General features: G+C 54.9%; 2 protein-coding genes across 2 annotated transcripts in view; one reads left to right on the top strand and one right to left on the bottom strand.

Moving 5' to 3' along the window:
• UNC119 (unc-119 lipid binding chaperone) overlaps positions 1-833 on the top strand; it is a 6,047-nt gene extending 5,214 nt beyond the window's left edge. Inside the window, exon 5 of the mRNA XM_007452415.1 lies at positions 130-833. Coding sequence (XP_007452477.1) covers positions 130-242 — 113 coding nt within the window. The 3' untranslated portion in view covers positions 243-833. The remainder of the gene's footprint in view (positions 1-129) is intronic.
• Positions 834-8,807: 7,974 nt separating this feature from the next.
• On the bottom strand, positions 8,808-21,831 carry FOXN1 (forkhead box N1). The gene is made up of 8 exons (XM_007452414.1): positions 21,709-21,831; positions 20,850-21,318; positions 18,399-18,499; positions 16,450-16,580; positions 15,024-15,120; positions 11,630-11,837; positions 10,840-11,331; positions 8,808-9,124 (listed from the first exon to the last, which is right to left on the bottom strand). The coding sequence occupies exons 1-8, from the start codon at positions 21,829-21,831 to the stop codon at positions 8,808-8,810; spliced, it is 1,938 nt and encodes a 645-aa protein (XP_007452476.1).
• Between the last annotated feature and the right edge of the window lie 486 nt (positions 21,832-22,317).

The following is a 22,317-nucleotide window of genomic DNA, read 5'->3' as shown; positions in this document are numbered from 1 at the left end:
AAACCGAGGCTCAAAGAGGCTGGGGGAACTCTTTGTTCAGCTTATCCGCGTCCCCTAGCCCTGAAGCCCCTGCAGTGGCCTGGCTCCGGCTTCTGACCTTTGCCCCAACTGGCTGGGTCTCTCTTGCAGTCAACGAGATGATTCGTCACCCATATGAAACACAGTCTGACAGCTTCTACTTCGTGGATGACCGGCTGGTGATGCACAACAAAGCAGACTATTCCTACAGCGGGACGCCCTGACCCCCAACCAGCCCCTGCCCCAGGAGGGTCCTGGACCCGCAGCCGTGGCCACCCCAGCACTCACCTGTCAGCCCCAGGTCTTCTGCCTGGGCAGTGCTCCAGAAGCCCTGAACCCTTAGTCAGCGTTGGGAGGGCGGGTGCCTGATGTCCCCCGTCCAAGTCTGTGCAGCCCATGGGGCCTGGCACGTGGGGTGGGGTGGTGGGGGCTGTTTGCCTCCATAGCCAGGAAGACCTCCCGTGGGAGGAGTAGCCAGGACTTGCGGACAGCCGAGCTGGGCCTCTTGGGCCTAAGTTTCAGAACAGTGTTCCCCTATCCAGGCTTTGACTAGGTCGGGGCAGGGACCCATTCCCTGTCCCCTACCCACCACTGACAGGCCATTTAGAGTTGTAAATTCACAGAGGAAGGTCCTTGTGGGATCTGGCAGTCAAGCTGCCCAAGGGGGTCTGGGCCCTGACCACAGCCCCAGCCTCTACCATCAGGGGCTGAGATCCTGCCTGAGGTGTGAGTGGGGCCTGCCCAGATTGCAGCCTGGGGTAGGGGCTGGACCAACTGTATATAGTTTTCAATAAACTCTTTCTCCTTTTCTCTTCTCTGGTTGTGGGCTAGCATGTGCGTGTGCTGGTGGCTGAGGGGGCCGTGATGTGGTCCCAGGGCCCTCCTGTCTCCTAACCTGCTGCAGGCTGACCCCACACCCGGCATCTAGAGTCAGCACTTAGTATGTGTTGCAGCTGGAAAGGGTTTTTCCTTTGATAAGGAAGGAGACCCAAGCCTTGAGAGGGGAAGCTTTGGCCAAAAGTCGTAGCCAGCCCTGAAGAACGGAGAGAGGCTGGGGCAAGGGCCCCCGACTCTACGGTGGGAGGGGAGGTGTTGGGGAGGTGGCCTTGCCCTCTACCCCACCTTCCCTGACCCCCAGAGGCCACTAGGACCATTAGGTTGTCCTTTTAGCCCTCATCAGTGAGAGAAGGCTGAGGCCTGGAGCCATCTTGCCCTCAGCTGCCTTGGGGAGGCCCCCTGGCCTGGCTGCCCTGCATATAACACCACCCCCAGTCCTACCCCAGACCCAGAGGAGGTCTTTGTTTCCTTAATGGAGGAAATTCAGGAACTGAGATCGGTGGAGAGTTTACTGCAGGGTTTACAGCTTACTGTTCCAAGTGCCAATTGGGATACGTGTGGCGCTAGTCCGCCCTCTCCTTCTCTGGGCTGAGGAGTTCATCTAACCCTGAGGGGCCTAGAAGGGCTGGAATTCAACTGGGTTCTGTGGAGCACTTGCTGGGGGCCAGGACCTGGGCTGAACTCTGCGATTTTAAAATGAGTGAGACACAGGGAACAAATACCTGTCCCTAGAATAAGATGAACTGGGCATACAGGGGAGCAAGAGTCGTCCTGCTTCGAGGGTCCTAAGGAGGATTCTTGGGAGAATCTTATTCACCCCAGCATTCAGGCCACAAACAAGGGATTCAGTCTCAACTCCTCCGTTACCAGCTCCATCCAATCAGTCGCCAGTCCTGGAGGTTTCGCCTCTTAAAAATCTCAACTTCAACTGCTTCTCTCCAGTTCCTTCACCTCTCACTCGAATTCCTACAGTTACACTCCTCAACACCCCTCTACTATGGTAGTACGTGGACTCTGGAGCCAGACTGCCTAGATTTGCATCCTGACACTGCCACTTAATAGCTGTGCAATGTTGGCGGTGCAAGTTAACCTCTCTGGGCCTGCATTTTCTGAAAAATGGGCATAATCCTCAGAATTGATTGTGAGCAGTCTAAGTTAACACATATAAAGCACCCAGGCTTGGGCCTAGCACTCAATATATATTGGCCATTATTAGCTTCATTCTTTCCAATCCACCCTTCACTCAGCTGCCAGAGATAATCTGGCCAGGTCATTCCCGCTTAGCCCTCCTCAGTGGCCCACCATTATCAGAAGCCCCAACACCTGAACCACAAGGCTCCACAGGTCTTTCACATTGTAAATATTCACTTTCTTGAATGCAGCTGACAAATCTTGCCTCCAGACCTTTGCTTTATGCCGTTCACTGTGCCTGAATGCTCTTCCCTCATCTCTTCCTGTCAAAGTCGTCCTAAATTTTCAAGCATTTGTGATGGTGGCTACCTGGCTCTACTGGTGTTCAGTGAGCAGGGGGCAGGACTGCCAAATGTGCTCCACTTAATGGGACGCTCAGTGCTAACTGTCTACCCCTCACAATGGAGGGTCACTGAATGAGCGTGTGTAACCCCAGGGAAGGCCAATGAGCATTTGAGAGCAGGGCGGAGGGAGAGGAACCAGTGATGGAGACAGGAAGAAAAGCCAGAGAGGTGAGGGCAGGAGCCTGTTTGGGAGCAGCCTGTGTTAAAACTGAGGGAAGTTTGCAAATGAATCAACTGACAAAGGATTAATCTCTAAAATTTACAGGCAGCTCATGCAGCTCAATAACAAAAAAATAAACAACCCAATCCAAAAATGGGCAGAAGACCTAAATAGACATTTCTCCAAAGAAGATATACAGACTGCCAACAAACACATGAAAGAATGCTCAACATCATTAATCATTAGAGAAATGCAAATCAAAACTACAATGAGATATCATCTCACACCAGTCAGAATGGCCATCATCAAAAAATCTAGAAACAATAAATGCTGGAGAGGGTGTGGAGAAAAGGGAACACTCTTGCACTGCTGGTGGGAATGTGAATTGGTTCAGCCACTATGGAGAACAGTATGGAGGTTCCTTAAAAAACTACAAATAGAACTACCATATGACCCAGCAATCCCACTACTAGGTATATACCCTGAGGAAACCAGAATTCAGAAAGAGTCATGTACCAAAATGTTCATTGCAGCTCTATTTACAATAGCCCGGAGATGGAAACAACCTAAGTGCCCGCCGTCGGATGAATGGATAAAGAAGATGTGGCACATATATACAATGGAATATTCCTCAGCCATAAAAAGAAACGAAATTGAGCTATTTGTAATGAGGTGGATAGATCTAGAGTCTGTTATACGGAGTGAAGTAAGTCAGAAAGAGAAGGACAAATACCGTATGCTAACACATATATATGGAATTTAAGAAAAAAAAATGTTATGAAGAACCTAGGGGTAAAACAGGAATAAAGACAGAGACCTACTGGAGAACAGACTTGAGGATATGGGGAGGGGGAAGGGTGAGGTGTGTTAGGGCGAGAGAGAGACATGGACATATATATACTAACAAACGTAAGGTAGATAGCCAGTGGGAAGCAGCCGCATGGCACAGGGAAACCGGCTCGGTTCTTTGTGGCTGTCTGGAGGGGGGGGATAGGGAGGGGGGGAGGGAGGGAGACAAAGAGGGAAGAGATATGGGAACATATATATATGTATAACTGACTCACTCTGTTATAAAGCAGAAACTAACACACCATTGTAAAGCAATTATACCCCAATAAAGATGTTAAAAAAAAAAAAAAAAAAAAAAAAAAAAAAACTGAGGGAAGAAAGAATTTCACCAAGAAGTAAGTGGTCAGCAACTGTCAGCTGTCACAAAGGGGAGGAAGGGGCATGGGATGGGAGGGGGTTTTGGTTTGCAGATGAGGCCGTACAGGTATACAAGCGTTTGGAGTTGGAAGTGTTGTTTTGGAGGTTACAAGTATACAGAGAAGGTATAGCAAGCAAGAGGGACTTTTAGGCCAACACAGGTGTCAGGAAGAAAACCCTCCCCTACCACTCTGGTAACAGGTCCTCACTGCACCTGCTAAATCGAATGGGGTTGGGGTCCTGGATCGGGCCTGCTGTACTTCCACCTTCAGATGGATAGGGAGGTCCCTGTTCTGAGGTCCTCATCCCTGGAGCATGTACCAAAGAGGCCCTCATCTGAAGAGGTCTGTGTTCCCTGGGCCTGGAGGAGGCCTGGCTGGGAGAAGCCTTGGCACCCTGCCTCCTTTTAAGTCTTCATGCCTCTGGCACTGTTCCTACTGCTAATGGTGCAACTTGATGCATTTGGTTCCTGGCACTTTTCCTGGGAATCCAGAGGATCCCTGGGCAGTAGAAGGAAGAAGACAGGGCCAGGTGGGGCTAGTCCTGGCTCTGGTGATGACGAGCTGTTGACCTTGAAGGCTGATCCGGACCTTGCCAGATCTGGGCCTCAGATTCTGTCTCTTTGAAGTCAGCCAGATATTTTTGCTTTGACTCCTTAGGGGTGTCACGAGGACCCCACCGCTGGGTTGAGCAGGAAAACCCAAATTCTACAGGGAGACCCACCACACGTGCCCACCTGGGCTGGAGCCGGGGTGCACATGGGGACTGCCACACCCTTTGTAAAATATTGAGATGCTTCCCTTCCAGATGGTGAAGAGCTGCTGTCCCAAGCCCCTAGTGCCTTCCTCCCTAGGCTGGCCCCTCCCCTGAGAGCCACCCTCCATTTCCCCATCACCTGGCAACTAAAGCAAGGGTGCTTTACTTTTTTGTGTGTCATGAACCCAATGTTGTCTCTACTGAAGCCTGTGGACAATAAGGTTTTGTTTTTTATTTTTTTACAAATTAATTTTTATTTTTGGCTGTGTTGGGTCTTTGTTGCTGTGAGCGGGCTTTCTCTAGTTGCAGCGACCGGGGGGCTACTCTTCATTGTGGTGCGTGGCCTCTCTTGTTGTGGAGCAAGGGCTCCAGGCGCGCGGGCTTCAATAGTTGCAGCACGTTGGCTCAGCAGTTGTGGCTTATGGGCTTAGTTGCTCCGCGGCATGTGGGATCCTCCCGGACCAGAGCTCGAACCCGTGTCCCCTGCATTGGTAGCCGGATTCTTAGCCACTGCGCCACCAGGGAAGCCCCAATAAAGTTTTTACGTACATAAAGTACATTGTAATCCTATATATTTTATGAATTAAAAACTATATAGAGGGATCTATACATATTCTGCAATACCTGTAATGTAATATGAAAACATCTGTGATTTCTCTACTAATGACAAAGTCATAGATTCTGTGAAAAGCTATTGTGATTTATTGCTGACTTTATTTTTTTTTTTCGGCCCGCTGTGGTATCTTAGTTCCCCAACCAGGGATCAAACCCGTGCCCCCTGCAGTGGAAGCGCAGAGTCTTAACCACTGGACTGCCAGGCAAGCCCCACCCCGTTGCTGACATTTTTGTTTTAAATAAATTTATTTATTTATTTTTGGCTGCATTGGGTCTTCATTGCTGCGCGCAGGCTTTCTCTTGTTGTGGCGAGTGGGGGCTACTCTTCATTGCGGAGCACAGTCTTCTCGTTGTGGTGGCTTCTCTTTGCTGTGGAGCACAGGCTCTAGGCACGCGGGCTTCAGTAGTTGTGGCTCATGGGCTCTAGAGCACAGGCTCAGAAGTTGTGGTGCACAGGCTTAGTTGCTTCGCGGCATGCAGGATCCTCCTGCACCAGGGCTCGAACCCGTGTCCCCTGCATTGGCAGACTGATTCTCAACCACTGCGCCACCAGGGAAGCCCATTGGTGACATTTTTTATTTATTTTATTTATTTATTTATTTTTGCGGTACGCGGGCCTCTCACTGCTGTGGTCTCTCCCCCTGCGGACCCCAGGCTCCGGACGTGCAGGCCCAGCGGCCACGGCTCACGGGCCCAGCCGCTCCGCAGCATGTGGGATCTTCCCAGACCGGGGCACGAACCCATGTCCCCTGCATCGGCAGGCGGACTCTCAACCACTGCGCCACCAGGGAAGCCCTGGTGACATTTTTTAATTGAGAGAAATGCGAAATTCGAGGTAGAGATGAGTGAAAATGAAGGTGTAATTCCTTTATTCAAATTCATGGACTCATGAATTCTAACCAGTTTTAGAACCCTCATGTTTAGAGCCCCTGAACAAAAGGGTTAATTCCCCACAAATAGAGGACTAGTGGATAGTGTTAGAGCATGCAGACCCTGCATCCAAGCAGACTGTTCCTCACTCTAAACGGTGGTTGAACACGTGGTGATAGGTGGCCAGCAGGGGGCAGCATATGAGCGGAAGTGTGGGGCTCAGTTCAGAGGGAAGCTGCCCCCCCCACCCCACGCCCGGTTTCAAGTCCAAGGGCCAGTCTGGTTACAAACAAACAAACAAACAAACATGAGACCCCCCAGGTCTTATCTGCTTGCCACCTGTCTTGCACAGGGGCAAGCTTACTCGTAGGTGTGTCGAATGGGCCCAGAAGACTGAGGTCGGACTGAGGGCTCCTGGAGATGTCCTTGCTTGCTGCCTAGGCTGGAGGTGTAGAGCAGGTTGTCTGAGTCTCCAGCGTCCGAGGGTCTGACGCAAGGAAGTGGGTTCTCCCACGAAACATTTGCCCAGTCCTTGGTGTCTTGGGTATCAAGACACAGGCCTGGGGTTGCTCAGAGTTGGGGTGCAACATTAGCTGGGGGCTTGACAGAGAGCCTTCACCACTTCCTATACTGCGGGGCTGGGCTGCGGCACGCAGGGTGGGGGGCGTCTTCCTCTTGGGTGCACTGGCTGCCCATGCCTCCCCCCACTCCCTGCCCCGCACTCTCCCTCTAGCCCCAGCCGCAGACTTAGAGCCTCTGTGAGGGAGGGTGCTGTTGTAGGGCGGGGGTTCTATTATGGGATCCTTTGCAGAACTGTCCTCTAGGGAAGGCAGGTGGTGTCGGCTTGCCCCTAGGCCTAGCCCCTGGAAGAGCTTTCTAAGCGAAAGCCCCACCTGTGGCTGCTCTGAGACTCGTGGTCTGAGGTCCACGTATGTGCTTTTGGCTCCCACACCTGCCCCAGCCCCGTTCAGGCAGAGTGTGGGGCTGCCTCTCAGGCTGCTGTTTGGTGACAGCAGCCTGCCTGGTGGTGGTACCCTAAGTGGGACTGAGTGGGCCCCTGACCCTCCAGAGACCACTCTCCAGGGCCAGCAGTGCACACAGCACCAGGCTATGGTCCATTCATGTCATGTGTGGAACCCAGAGCCAAGCCAGGGGAAGATGGGGGCAGCAAGGCACAGCCAGGATAGGGAAGTGACCCTTTCTTGTGTGAGGAGATGCAGGGTGAGAGGAGGGAGGGGTAGATCTCAGTACGAAGGGGTGTGGTGGAAGGGCACCCTCTCCCTTCCTCTGGGCAGGGCAGCTGCTGCCTCCAATCCTTTTGGAAGTTCTCCTGGGGAAAGTTCTCCCCGTCAGCCCCATCCTCCCCATGCTGGTCAGGAAGCGCTCCGAGATACCTCACTCTTTGGATTGAAACTTCACAGTCCTAGGTGAGGGTCGGGGTAAAATCACAGGACTGGGGAATCTACAGTCAGTGTGTCCTAACCTTCCTGCCCCAGGGTGGGGAGGTCCGGAAAGGAAAGCTTGGTAGCCGAGACCACAAGGCACTTGCTTTATTGTTCCAGGACAGGGGGCAATGGCAGGTCTTCAAGAGTTCTGCTTGTGTCTCATCTGAACCTGGGGCCAACCTCCGGGGGTTCTTGTCACCCTCAGACCCTGGGTAGGCTGAGGCTCCCACTTGGTAGGGGCTGGGCTCTCAGGTAGGGCATGGAGGGCAACTGGGTCACACCCCCTCATTCCAGGGGCATCCCAGGCCCGCCAAGCAGTCAAAGAAAGGGGGCATGGGTGCTCCCCCCACCAGCCTCTACCAGACTTCCGTTCCCTGAACGCCCAGGCTGCCTGAGACACAGCCGGAAGTAATTCACAAGCTGGGTCCTAAATTACATGAACCTCTCAGCAGTGAGACTGCAGTGACCTGGAGGGGCCCTTCCTGCACCCAGGGCTGGGAGAAAAGGACACTTGCAAGTTTCTGAGGGCAAGGGCTTTGCCACACACTTTGTTTCGGAATTGGGCTCAGTTTGGCCCTGGGGTGGACACTGCCCCTCCTGTGTGTCATTCCTGGGAAAGGCCAGAGAGAGCTTAAGTCGAGGACAGGTAGAGCCTGGCGGGGTGGGTGCTGCTGAATAGCAGCACCCCCGGGGGTGGGCCCACAGACAACCTGGGGAGAAACTCCATATCTCCTCCTTCTTGATGGGCCGCTGGGATGAAGATGGGAGAATAAATACAGGGGGCTTCTGGGAGAGATCATCCCTGGAGGGGAACGGGCCTGCAGAGAACATGGACATCAGAATAGGGTTCCATGGTGGTCTTGGACCTGGCATGGGGGCCCCGAGCTTTTGGTAAGCAAAGCCCTCAGCTCTCAGCTGCCCCCAGAATGAAGTCATGCTCTGTGATGTAGTTCTTATTCCTCTGGATATAAGGTGTGTGTGTGTGTATGTGTGTGTGTGTGTGTGTGTGTGTGTCTGCATAACTGTATGTGTGTGTGTCTGTGCATGTGCGCCTGTGCATACGTGCATGAGGGCTTAAGTGTGGATGAGTGTGAGCTAGGGAGAGTGCATGTTTTTCTTGCCCAGACACTTGCTCTTCAGGGGCCCTGAGCGAGGAGCTGGTGTACCAGGCGGCAGAAATGTGTGAGGGGCAGAATCCTGGGTGGTGACCGCTACACCCCCAGCTGCCAGCTAACAAACAAGTTGGCTTAGTGGCACAGGGGACAGGGAGTGTGTTCCTTCCTTGACCTTTAAGGTGAGCCCGACATGGGTGGCCAGCTGGGACTTCCAGGCCAGGCAAAGGCTGGAGCAGCTGCTGAGCATAGCTCATGCTAGGGCCATGGGCTTGGAGCTGGGGCTGAGGTACACAGAGGGGCCAGCAGGGACCATGGGTTCCAGCTCCATGAAGGCTGAGTAGAGGGTGGTGAGATGCAGGTCCCCCACTGTCCCAGAGTCCCCATTGCCTGGTGGTGTCAAGTCACCTGCCCCACTGCCTGTCTCTGCCAGACAGGGCCCAGGGGGGAAGCAGCGGGATGGGGATGGGGGTTGGGGCGGCAGCATTGAAGATGACGTCAGGGGTGAGGTCACCAGTACCAAGGAGTCAAGGGCCAAGCTGTCATCCTTCAGCTGTTCCCACAGGTTTCCTATTTGGGGGAGAGAACAGGCGTCACTGGGAGGCACTAAGGAGCCCTGTCTGCCTCCCACCCCATGCTCTCACATGCTAAAGAGAGCAGGATTGGGGTAACACTGAATGGAGAACAGACCCTTGGTACTAGCTCTGTGACCCCAGGCAGTTGCAGAACCTCTCTGATTCTTCCTCCCATGTAGGACAGTTTGAAAGCCATAGCTCAGATGATCTGTGTGGCTCTTTTTCTTGTGGGTGGGGGAGATGATCAAGGATTTGAGAGCTGCCTGTTGGAGGGTTGATGCAGATGCTGTACATTCTGGGGTTACCCTGGGGAGGGAGCCCCAGGAACTCTTCTCTCTGGCTCTTGCCCAGGCTCCCAGGGAAGGTGGATCTGCAGCCCAGACCAAGGATCTTCCAACATTGCACTGCTGCATCCAGTGAGCTGGTTGGGCTCAGCTCCCTGGGCATCCTCCACTGCAGGGCCCAAGGGACGGGAGCAAAGCCAGGAAGCACTGACTCTAGGAGCAAACAGTGCTGCCACCAGCTCCTCCTCTATGTCTTCTGCAGGGTCTGGAGGAAGAGGGCTGAACTAAACACTCGACTGAACTTGGCTGCCTGGGTTCCAATCCTACCTCTCCTTCTTTCTCTCTCTCTTTTTTTTTTTGGCTGCTCTGCGCATCTTGCGGGATCTTAGTTCCCCGACCAGGGATTGAATCTGTGCCCTCGGCAGTGAAACCGCGGAGTCCTAACCACTGGACCGCCACGGAATTCCCTTAACTTTCCTTCTTTCTAGCTAAGTGACCTTGAATAAGTTACTTAACCTCGGTATACATCTGTGAAATGGGTTGAATAATCCCTCCTATCCTATAGGCACACATGAGAGAGCACATGTAAAGCACCTCACAAGATGCCTGCCAGTTAGTACGGCTCAGGTAAATGCTTATGGTAGCTCACGTGTCTATAGTTTCTTCTGAGGCTGTTGAGCCCTGTTCCCTACTTCTGGAGATGGATGAGGCTCTAGCTGCTCATTTCTAACAATAGCTTCCCAAGACCTGGGCTCTCTCCCCAGAAGACTGGGCGATCTCTGAGGGTTGGCTGCCCCCACCTGCTTGTGGATGTCTCCTACCCCAGTGCACGCAGAAGGTCTGAGGCCTGGGTCAGCACCCTCCTTCAAACCCCCTGTGGCCAGTACCAGGACCTGGGGGTGCACTGGAGATTAGATGGGAATGGGTGGGGTTGGCCACGTGCAGAGATGGAGCAGGCAAGATGGAACGGAAGAGACAGAACCTCTCCCCCAGGGACCTGCCTAGCTCTGAGGCCTTCTGTTCTTCTAGGGGGAAGGAAGACCTGTCTCCTTCCTCTGCATTAGAAGATGAACTCAGAAAATGCAGTCGCTTCTGGGAATGTTCAGACCATCGGTCACTCACAACCAGATATGGAATGGAACATCGGGCCCTTTCCAGCCCACCCAGAGCTGAGAGCGGTTTGATGATAGGTCAGTTGGAACCTGCTCAAGGGCACCAGGAGGAGGGAGATGGGGGCAAGGACATTCCTCTTCGACCTTTAACCACCACTACCCCCTACCCAGCTTGGGCCCCCTCTGCTCCAGTTGACCTGAAACCCGCCAGTGAGTTAGCAGGCCGCAGCCTGGAGACTTAGACGGGACGGGCCACACTGCCAGATGTCCCTCTCCAGCACTGTCCCACTTGTCCCTTCCCATCCCCAGCTCACCCTGAAAGTCGAAGTCAGTGAGAGAGGGATTGATGGCATCCAGGTCAGTGCCAAGATCTCCGTCTGGCAGCAGGGTTTCATGTATGGTCCTGGCTGGGGAAGGTTCAGCCAGCAGCTTGGCACTGTGGCTGGGTGGGGTGTGGGCAGGCAGAGGCGAGTCCTGGGGGGCGCCTGGCTGGGCCCGCAGCTCAAGGTGCCCATCTGGCTGTGGGAAAAACGGCTGCAGAGGTCCGGGAGGGGCCAGGCCCGGTGAGAGGTGCGAATATGTCTGCCCGTAGCAGGAGGGTGCGTGCCCCCCAAGTAGGTCCTGCAGGGGATTCTTGCCAGGAATGGGGCCCGGAGCTGGGTGGATTGACTGCAGGGGCTGGGAGAACCCGGCTGGAGGTGGCAGGGGCCGGATGGAGCCTGAGCCTGCCAGCCCAGGGGGCGGGCAGCCGAGCAGTGGGGAACCCAGCTTCTCCCTCTTGTCTCCAATGAGGCTGTCCAGCTCTTCTGAAAAGGATATATATATATATATATATATATATATATACATATATGTATACACAGAGAGAGAGAGAGAGAGAGAGAGAGAGAGGAGGAGAGAGAGAGAGAGAGAGAGAGAGAGAGAGAGAGAGAGAGAGAGACCATGAGGCCTCCCTTTCCCCACGAACGCTCCCAGCCTTAGAACCGCACTCATGCGCTTTCCTCACTTATCAGTTCTCCTTGCTCAGCTTTTCTTGCCTCCTCCACTCTTATTTTTTTGGCTCATGGGCACCCTGGGCCCTCCCTGCATGGCCGTTAGCCTCACCTGGCTTGGCCATGCTTTTGCGCACGGCAATGGGGTCTTTCCTCTTCCACTTCTGCAGTTCCTCCTGCATCTTGTCGATCTTGGCTGGATTGAGGGCCCACAGGCAGCCCTTGCGAGAGGAACTGCCTGATTTGTTCTCTACCTTCTCGAAGCACTTGTTAAGAGACAGGTTGTGGCGGACAGAATTCTTCCAGCCATCAGGCGCCGTCTGCCGGAGCAGAGCAAGACAAGAATTCAGGCCGGGGTCACGATGCCAGAAAGCTCCTTTGCTATCTGGGCACAGAACTGCCACCCACTCTGGGGCCTGTCGTCCCCGTCAGTACCCAGCCCACACTCGGTACCCTTCAGTAGTGGGGCAGGGGTGGGCAAGAACCTCGCTCACAGTTATTAGCACCTAAAATCTGCCTTCATCCTACCCCATGCCCTTCAGAGAGGGCTGTAGGTGGTGGTTCATAAAGGAAGGGCTGGTGGGCGCTACGAACGGCCCCGCCCCTCCCCAGCCTGCGGTTGGGCCACTCCCCGCTGGGTCCTCAGGCCTGTGCTTGGACCCGTCTGTGGAGAGGGACTCACTACGCTGAGCTCTCCCTGCTGTGAGTTTGTCTCTGGGGTGTAGGTCTGTGGAGTCCTCTGAGTGTGAGGACATGTGTGTCCCTGAGAAATGAGTGTGTGTGAGAAAGTCTCTCTGGGGGTGTGTGTGGGTATCCATGGTTGTCTGTGTGTGTGGTTGTGAGTGTTCATATGTGTGTGCCTGGGGGGCGTGGCCTGGTGGGGAGGCCAGCCCTCAGGCGGGCGGTGCTCATGCCAACAGAATAAACACCCATTAGGAGGCCTAGTCATGCCACCAGGGCAGTAATTGCGCCCAGGGAGGGTTGTAAAAACTATTAGGCTGACTCAGTTGGGTGAGAGGCAGTGGCGGGGGGGCACCTCCTTTCCCCCCACCTCCAGCTCTGTCCCAGGCTCTGTGACAGTCCTGGGCCCAGCAGGGGTGACTGTGGGCAGAGCGCCTGCTCTGGCTGGTGAGGTCCCTCTACCCTCGCCCCTCGGCCCCTCTCCCTTCCAGCTCACAGTTTCTGCTTAATGAGGGGCAGCCACTCCCTCCTCCCCAGCTCACTTGCCCTAGGGAGCAGTCAGGCTGAATCATGTCCAGCAGAACTGGGCCCTGATGCCAGCGTCACTGCAAGTTGCTTGCAGGAACTGCTGGAGCCTTTCTCAGGGGCCGCTGGCCTGGGTCAGTGGCCTGGTTGAGATGACCCCCAAGGCTCCCAGGGTCATGAGAGAGAATTCTTGAGCCACTGGACCAGCCAGCTGGGGAATTCAGCTTCAACTCCCACGACAGTCCCTACTAGGAGTCAAGGCTGTGGGCAGAGTTAATGGGCACTGGGCCCTTTTATGGCCCCATAAATCTGTGATTTGGGGGTGCCAGGGCAGCCCCCACCCCAGCCACTTCCTGTTTGGAAGAGGGGTGGTCAGCGCTAGCAATTATGTCCAGTGGCTGGAACTTCCCCAATCCCCCATCTCTGACTCACAGGGCTTCAGGATGCCCATCTCAGCTGCCTTGGGCATGAGTGCTGCCCGCCCTAGGGTCCACTCTGTCCTTGCCCAGAAAAATGACCTTCAACTGGGGAGTGAGTGATAGAGGGGGCAGAGGATCTTTGAACTAATTTCTTAGGTGGGTCAGAGGGGAACGATGAGAGTTGGAAGGAACTTACGCGCCAACGGGTTCAACCTGACCATTTTACAGACTGGGAAACTGAGGTCCAGAGAAGAAAGGGTCTAGCCCCAGATCGCACAAGGAGGTGGTGACAGAGCCCAGACTCCAATTCTGTCCCTTAACTAAGGGCCCTGCCCAGCTCACCCCATAGGACTGCTTTCACCATCTGGGGCCTGACCCATCCTCACAGATGCTTTCTCTCTGAAGTCAAATGTAAACTTGGGAGTGAGAGAGTGATGCAACTGGCTAAGTACAACAACTGGAACCGAAAAAAAAAAAAGCAGTTAGACCTCTTCACTACTCAGCCCTGTAAAACAGGGATTACACAGCTCCCAGGAAAAATAATTAAGCCAGGAAGATGAGACGTAGGGAGGGGCTGGGAGTTGGCAGGGAGGACAGGCTGAGAGGAATGGGGCAGGGCCCTCACTTCCCTCCCTCTGGCCTGGCTCCTTGAAGCCCTAGGGGACCCTCTAAAAGCTTTATAGGCCAGCGAGACTTCGGTCCCCTGACTTGCTGGGGTAGAGGGGCAGCTCTGGATACTGGCTTTGATGCTTCTTGAATCCCAGTGACAACTCTCCTTCCTCCTCTCCCTCCCAGGACCTTTGATGGATGACCATACTTTTTCATTCTTGGCCAGAACTCTGACCATCTTGCCCACTCCTCATCTGATGGCAGCTCGGCAAGTACAAGCTTGTTTGAATATCAGCCTCAAATTACCCCCAGGCAGCACAGTTGGGAAGATGGTGGGGGCCAGAAATCACTGGCAGGTGGAGCTGGGTTCTGGATTGCCTGGGCCGCAGCTCCCACCCTCTGCCTGGGTAGAAGGTGAGACTGTATCCACTAGGGTGCAGGCCTTGGAGAAGGCACTCCTCACACGCAAGCTCTGACCTCCCCTGCACCCACCCCAGAAGAAGGGGTTTTCGTTGGAGGGCCTGGGGAGCATCAGACAAGGGAAGTGGGTGGTGTGGGAAGCCAGAGAGCTTGAGCCGGCAAGTGATCCCACTTGATGTTTGGCCTTGAGTAAATGCAGAGAAGGGCATCTGTCCTGCCTCTAGGGAGGGAGTTTGCTAGAGCCCCAGAAGCCCCTTCTGTGGATGATAGAAATTATTGTTAGATCCCGTCCATGGGAAGGTCAGGGGAACCAGCCAGTTCCCTAGGACACTCTAAGACCATGAAGCCCACACTCTGCTTTCTGGCAGAACTGCAGCTGAGACTGCCGCCCACAGAGGCAGATCCTAATCTCTCCCAGGAAGGTAATGAGTTCTGCAGTCCCAGCATCCTGTGTCACCTTGGCTGGCCAGCTTCTACCCAAATTCCTCCAGTCCTACAGCACCCTGGGGGCAGCGGTGGGAACAGCCTCGCATTTCTTCCCAAGCTCTCTCTCCCCATTTGGGGTAGGTGGACACTCCTTGAAGCCTAACAGAATTGCCATGTCCACCTTCCACCAGCATGAGGTCTGACTCCAGCCTGCTGTGTGACCCTTGGTGAATGGCTTGAGCTCTCTCTTCCTCACACAGAACTGTCCTTCTGAAGTGGAGACAAGGGGAAGCATGTGGGGGACACACCCCCTCCTGGCTTTCACTCAAACTCATCTCCCACCTCCCAGCAGAATCCTCTGGTTCCAGAGAGGCCTGGCTTGCCCAGGACTTGGGGCTGATGGGGTGCGGTGGATTTGGGGCTCACCTTGAAGTAAGGAAAGTGCTCCATCATAAAATTGTAGATCTCGCTGACGGGAAGGCTCCCAGTTTTACTGTTTTTCAGGGCCATGAAGATGAGGATGCTGAGGGCAGAGAAAGTTCTGAGAGTTTGAACCTCTGACCTGGCCTGGAGTCTTTCCCCACCCCCCCGCCCTGGCTGGAATAGTCAAGGAAGAATAGTCTGCTGCAGAATTCACACGTGAGAGGCCCTATGAGGTCCAGAGGAGAAGGAATGAGAAAGTGTCCACTGAAGTCAGGAATTATTGATATACAAGGGTCTCGTGGCATCTGAGAGAGCTGGGGTTACAATCCTGGCTTTGGCCACTGACTAGCTGTGTGACCTTGGGTGAGTGCCTTAACCTCTCTGAGCCTCAGGTTCCTCAGCTTTGAAGTGAAGAGAGTAATAGCTGTCTCAGAGTCGTGAGGATTAAGCATGCTGCCTAGCACATAGAAGGCACTCATTAAATGGAAGCTGTCATTACCAGTCAGCCTTCAGCCGATTGCATGAATGTTGGATAGTAAGGGAGGGGATTAAGGTTTTTTGAGTCCCTAAAAAGTGCCAAGCATATTCTCTCACTTAATCCATCCAAAGGCCTGAACATTGCAGTTCTCTTTTTTGTTTTTAACAGATGAATAAACAGAGGCTCAGAAAGATTAAGTAACTTGCCTGAGGTTTCACAGCTAATAAATTCAGAGCGTGGAGTAGAACCCAGTTCTACTGGACTCCAAAGAGTGCATGTGCTCCTTTCTGCTCATCATCCGGCCTTCCACAAACCCCTTCTCTGTGCTCCTGGATAATGTTTAAGTTCCTTTTCCTTCTCCTGAGCTCATACTGGCTGATGACGTGACCCCATGAGGGGCCTGGCACACAGGAGGTCGAGTATCGATGTTGGTTAGATGAACGAAAGTTCAGATGGAAGGTCTCCCAGATGGGCTGGGTGCTGCTGGCCTGGTACTTATAACCCCAGCTCCAGAGAAGTTGCACCAGATCTGGCAGATGCTGGATAACTGAGCCGCGTCTGCAGACCTCATCCCTCACTTACTTCCAGCAGAGCTTTGGGGTGAAGCTTCTCTCTATATCTGGGGAGGGAGGGAGAAGGGGGGAAGCATCCCCCCTAAACTCTCGGTTGCAGGCCCTGGGCCCCAGGAAGCTAGAACTTAGCTGGCTCATCCAGCACCTGCTGAGTTGAGCCACAGACATGGCTCCCCAGGGTGAGATGAGAGGTCAGAGGTGAACTAGTCAATACCCCTGCCCCATGCTGGAATCTTCTCTATAGCATCCTTTGGAAGTCCACTAGCTATGACTTTCACTCCCTGCCATTACCCTTGTACCTCAAGGGATTCCATGTCTCAGTTTCCCCAGGGTCCTCTCAGCCCTCTTCCTTCTACCTCAGGAGTGCTGAGAAACGTACCTGTAGGAGTAAATGGGTTTTGGGAAGAGAGGCTGGTGCCCATCGGTGCTGGCCTGGGGTGCAATCCGCTGGTATGGATAGTGTGAGGAGCCCAGGTAGGGTACAGGGTAGCTGCTGCCACCTGATGAGTACTGTAGAGGTCAAAGGGGCAGAGTGGTTGCCATGGTAACCAGTCTTCCCAAGGAAGGGGGCCCCCCTGCCCCCATTCATATACATCCAGAGAAGGAACTGAGGCTAGATTCTTCTCTCGTGTGCTCCACAACCATGGTCATGGGCCCCAAAGGCAGAGCTACCTGAGGATGCTGGCCAAGGATGTGGCTATCCGGGGGCCTGTGAGGAGATCCACATTCCAGAATTCAGGATCTCAGAGGCCTCAGAGCTCCCTTCCTCCAGCATCTTCCTCTCAGGTCTCTAGGTACTCTGGTTGCCATGGTGATAGGACAGGAGTTGGGCTAGAGAGTGTGAGGGGTAGCCCAGGCCCCTGTACCCTTCTGGGCGGGCGCTCCGGACCTCTCTGGTATCTCCTGGAGTGGTTGGGCTGGAAGTGGGGTGTCCAGCCTGGACATATGCTGGGCACTGCCACCTTTTATGAGTTTCAGTGGCTCCTTGAAAGGGCTGGTCATGATGGTGGGCAGGTGAGGGTAGGAGGTGGTTTTTATGGCAAAGGGAGTGGCTGCGGTGCCAGGGATGGTGTTTTACGGGGGTGAGGGTGGGTAGGAGACTCTGACTCCCCCATCTGCTCCAGGCCGAAGTCATCTTTCCAGGTCACCCGAGAGACACTTAGTGACTGAGTCACCTCTCTGCAGGTTCCATAAAGCCCTGGGTGTGGCTATCTTGTTCGAGGAGGGGGCGCAGAAAATAGAGGGCATCAAGACAGGGCTGGGCATGACGAGGCCGTCTAGGGTCTGGTAGTCCCTTAGCCCTGCTGTGGCTCAGTTCCTGTTGGGCCAGGCTGCCTCAGAGACATTCCTACCCTGGGTCAGACCGTGAGCCTCAGGAGGGCTCGGCTATTCCAGTCAGGCTCGTTGTGGAGTGAGGATGATCCCTCTTGTGTTTCCTCTGCTTCCCTCCTTCTCCTTCTTTCTCCCCACGAAGCAGGGAGTCTGACCAACACAGCCCCATCCCCCGCCCACCTGCCTGCCTCCCTGGCTTGGCCAAGACCAAGGCCAATGCCAAAGAGCTGGGAGCGGAACCTGCTCCACAGGCAGGGCCTGTCTCAGTGCCAGGCTGCAGGTGGATGAAGCTGGGTGCTGGGCAGCCACTTGCTCTGTCTTGCCCGGCGACTCCTGGGAGCTGCTTGGCTATTCTAGGACTCTTCTCTTTCTCTTTTTAAAAACCTCCATCCCATGCCAGTGGGGGGCAGTTACTTGGCTTCCTGTACGTCTGGGAGGAGCTGAGGCTGGGCAGTGGGGTGGGAAGGGGGATAGGGCCAGAGATGATGGGGACCTGTAACCTCCAACTGGGAAGGCCCCCTAACTTCACTCCTGGTCCCACCCTGTCTAGGCTAAAGGGAAGTTTGAGGCCAAGGCCACATAGGATGGTGGCTGACCCAGACGAAAGCCCATTGTTCCCTGGTCTGCTCAGCCTTGTGTGTCACCCCATTTACTCCTTTTCTCTTTGCTCAGTCCTTTTCTAGCTCTCCTATCCTTTCCCTTTTTGGTTCACATCCGGCCCTGCCCCAGTCTCAGTCCCGCTCTCTTTCCTGAGACCTCTCAGGCACTGCCAGGGTCTCAGACAAGCCCCATCCACCCCAAGAGTAAGGCAATTGCTTCCCTCCCCATGAACCCCTGTTCCCCACCCCAGGTGGCCCAGCCTGAGATTCAGGGCCCGGCTGTCCCTACCTGCCCATCCAGGTGTGCACACACACTCTCACACACACACCCGCACACCACACACACATGTAATATCCTGAGCCCCTGGGGAAAGTTGCCCACCTGCCCCAGACCTACCTGGTGGAAGGGGGGCTGGGAAGGACAGTACATATGCTGCAAGGGGGGCTGGTAACAGTACATCCCTGGACCACTCTCCAGAGGAGGGGGCTTGACCTCGACTTCTGACACTTGCTGGAAGGAAAAAATAACATATGACCGGGCTGGACCATATTTTTCTTCCTTTTTCTCTTCTGTGTCTCGAACCTTACACAAAAGCAACCCCTACTTTGCCTCCCCCAGAGCTTATTCCCGGAGAACAAATAGAGAACGGAGAAGGGCAGGGATTTTCCTGAGGGAACTCAGCAAGTTAGTGGTGGAGCTGAGGCTGGAACTGACAGGGCTCCCCATCCCCCCACCTCCCTGCAGGTGAGAGACTGAGGCTGGGCTGTCTGGGGACATGGGGGAGACTTGTCATTGGTCACACTGAAGCTGTGGTAGGACAAGAGGTCTCCCTGGAATGGCACAAGGGTGCACTGCCTGACCCCACTCACCAAGCCTGGCTCAGGACTTGCTTGCTGGTTCAGAGCCACCAGCCCCTCAGAGCAGATCTGCAAAGGACCACTGCTCTAGAATTCCCATTGCAGAGCCATGGTGAGGGGAGCACAGGAAGTGGCCAGAGAGGTTGGTCCAGCTGGGGCCCCCAAGGTCCTGACACTTCCTCTTCTGCAAAGCCCAAGGGAAATCTGGCAGGCTCTCTGGAGGGGGCTAGTGAGTCCCCTCTGCTCTGGCCATCCCCAACTCAGAGCCTCTGCTCTGGGGAGTCTACACAGTTGCTGGTCTGCTGGAGCCCCGTGGCCCTTCTCACTCTGGCAGAGGGAGCCTGCAGCTGCTGCTGGTGGTGGTGGCCAGATCCTGGCCTCCCATGGGTTGTGAGCCCCACATGGAGCCCCCAGGGGCCAGCACAGAGTTCTACCCAGAGTAGGGCCAGACAGAGTGTGCAGCTAGATACAGGAAAGTAAACACGGCCAAGAGCAGGTGGACCATTCTTCCTGGGATTACCAGGGGCCTTGGGAACCAGCATCTGGGCCCAGAGGGTCAAATTAGCCGTGAGCTCTTTCTGGGTGTGCCCGGTGCTGATGCAGAGATAACCCTAATCATAGAATCTCAGGTCTAGAAGGGCCACAAACACTATGTCTAGCCCTATCATTTGGCAGATGATGGGGCTGAGCCCATAGAAGGGAAGTGACGGGCCCAAGATCACTCAGAGAGTCAGCCAGCCTGCTGTGGGTCTCTGGGCCCAAACTCTTCTCTACACTGTGTGTGTGTGTGTGTGTGTGTGTGTGTGTGTGTGTGTGTATGTGTGTAAGAAAGTGGGATCAAACCTCAGCCTCACTTCTTATAGGCTGAGAGACACCTTGGGCAAGTCACTTGGTCTCTATGGAGCCTCAGTCTCCTCATCTGCAAAATGGGGTTAGTGGGAACTCTTTAGAGGGTTGTCATGAGGATTAATCAGGGCACTTGAAAGAAAGCATCTGGCACAGTGACCACGGGCTGGCACTGAGTGGACATTTAGGGGGAAGTAACTGGTATGACGGTCCCTTTACTGGGGGCTGCTGCCACGTTCAATGGGCCTGAGGAAGATGCCGTCAAAGGGCCCCAGAACCAGAAGCAGACTCCGTCTTGGCCACAATTGGTAGGTGCCCAGCGCCTTCTCTATCTTCTACTCCTGGGAAACAGGCTTTTGTTGGGGGTGGCTTGTGGATGGAATGGGAGCCTGTTTGAAAGCAAGAGGTAAGGAGAGCTGGTGGGCATCTGGAGTAGGCACAGCCCAGGCTGGGGAGTGGGGAGCAAAGCTCCCTTTAGTCTTCCTCTTCCCAAGGCAACAAGCCTATGAGGTACTATTAACGATACTTTTCTGATGAGGCTCAGAGAGCTTAAGTGACTTGCCCAAGGTCACACAGCTTGTGGGTATGGCTATGAAAGGAAATGAGCTTTCAAGGTGCTTTCAAGGTATTTCTATGAATATACCAGGCCTCACTCCAGGTAAAGAATGGGACCAGAGTGTCCTTTGAGAAGACTTAAGTCCTCTCTCAACTCTGTAGGCTGATGCTGGAGAGAACATTGTGCCCTGTGGCTCCTCCCTAAACCCTTTCTCTTGGCCTCTGGAACGTGTTTTTCTTCTCACATTTGCATGTGGGCCTGTAGGTCTGGCTGCAGATTCTTGACACTTAAACAAACAGAGAGAAGCTGCGCACTGGAATCCTGACTCAGGAGCCTCTGGGAAGCTTCCAGCTTCCTCGGTCTGACCGGCCTCCCCAACCTTGTCCCCTCCAACCCAGGCCAGGGCAGCAACCCTTGCCCAGCTGACCTGGAGGCCCAGAATGAAGCCTAGAGTCCCCAGCTCTCTGAGCTTGCTGCTTTCCTGGTGCACACTGACCCTGAGTGGAAAGGTCTGGAAAGGGATGGCGGGGGGTTTGTTCTGGGCTGCCAGGAATTGGGATGGGGGTAGGTGGGATGGCTGCCGGCCACTGGTACTCACCAGGACTTGGGGGCTGTGCTCCCGGCTCGGGTAGGAGAGCCCGTTGCACCAGGCCTCTGCTGGGAAGCTGGGCAGGAAGGCCTCACGCTCCCCCACATCTGTGGGGATCTCCTCGAAGGCCTCCAGCGCCCCCGGGGTCTTAAACGAGTGTCCAGCGAGGGCCAAGGCGGTCTGGGCCTCAGAGAAGACGTCGTCATGGAAATGCCGCTTGTATGGATGGAAGGGCACGTGGCTGCCCTTGAGGAAGCGCCCGGGGCTGCTTGCCGGGCCCTCCTCAAAGCTGAAGCCGGGGTACTTGTCTGAGGGTGAGAGCCGGAAGGGGCCCAGGCCAGGGCCAGCTGGGCAGTGGACCTGCTCGGGACCCGGTGACGCGGCGCAGGGGCTGTGTGGAGGCAGTGAGGGTGCCCTCTCTGGAGGGCCATCGGGCACAAATGATGAGCAGCTGAAGCCGGTATGCTTCTGGGGTGGACAGAGGGTAGAGAGCCTGTGAGCGGAGGCTGCACCGGGACCCTACTCTGTGCGAAGGTAAAGGGTCTGTGGCTGAGCTCTGGCGAGACATAGCCTGCCCTTGGAAACCCCAATCTGACGAGAGCACACTGCTTCTAAACCTGGGTCGCCCCCAGTAGGATGGATGCACAGCCCTGACCTGGGAAAGCCCCAGACTGAAGGGACAAGCAGAGGCCCAGGTCTGACACTTCTGGATCTGGGGGTCACTGGGTACTTATTTGCTGGTGGAAGGAACAAGACAGATGCAGGCAGGTCCCTGGGGGGTGGGGGTGACGGTCCACCTGCTGCTCGTGCCCCTCTCATGTCTTGGCCTCAGCCTGGACCTAAGTGCCTGGTACTTACGTTCTGTGGGGCAGGGGAGCCTGGGAGGCCCGGTGCCTGCATGTGGTCCCCTTGGGGCTCGCCCTCCAGTCTGGTGGGGCCCGGCAGTGTGACGTCAGACTGCGGCAGGAGTAGCGACACCATCACCCAGTCCTGGCCTCGAAGAAAGCCAGCTGTGATGAGTGCGAGGACCATCGTCCAGGGCCGACCAAGCCCAAGTCCACCACCTCCACTCCCACCCCATCCCCGGGCTGGGACTCTGACTCCAGCCAGATGTCTGATGAGAGGGGGAAACAGACAGACAGAGACAGATAAACAGACAAACTGAGAGGAACATCGGAAACAGGAGGAAGCAGATAAACAATGTGAGAGACAGAGTATGAAGGACACAGAGAGAGAGAGAGAGGCTGGTGGACTCGAGGGGACTTGGATGCCTGGTGGCCCCGTGAGCCTGCCAGGCATCCCCCACCGGCCCACTGTGGAACGTGTGGCATATCTTGGTTTTCTCCTATGTCCTCCACACTCCAAAGTACCTGTGACTCTGTGCAGGCCAGTGCCCTTTCTGAGCTTTGCACTCACCTTTCGAAAAACTCAGGGCCTATACTAGGTGACATGGAGGGCTCTTGCTGT

The sequence above is a fragment of the Lipotes vexillifer genome, unplaced genomic scaffold (genome assembly GCF_000442215.2).
Source record: "Lipotes vexillifer unplaced genomic scaffold, Lipotes_vexillifer_v1.1 scaffold216, whole genome shotgun sequence".
In the NCBI taxonomy this organism is placed as follows: Eukaryota; Metazoa; Chordata; class Mammalia; order Artiodactyla; family Lipotidae; genus Lipotes; species Lipotes vexillifer.
This window is presented reverse-complemented; position numbering and strand designations above follow the sequence as displayed.

Bases quoted from the DNA above. Each gene is read 5' to 3' on its own strand.
- FOXN1 (XM_007452414.1), bottom strand. From the start codon at position 21,831: ATGGTGTCGCTACTCCTGCCGCAGTCTGACGTCACACTGCCGGGCCCC. The intron at 21,319-21,708 runs GTAAGTACCAGG...TGTCCACCCCAG, and splicing joins GCTCCCCTGCCCCACAGAAC to AAGCATACCGGCTTCAGCTG. The intron at 11,332-11,629 runs GTGAGGCTAACG...TATCCTTTTCAG, and splicing joins CAAAAGCATGGCCAAGCCAG to AAGAGCTGGACAGCCTCATT.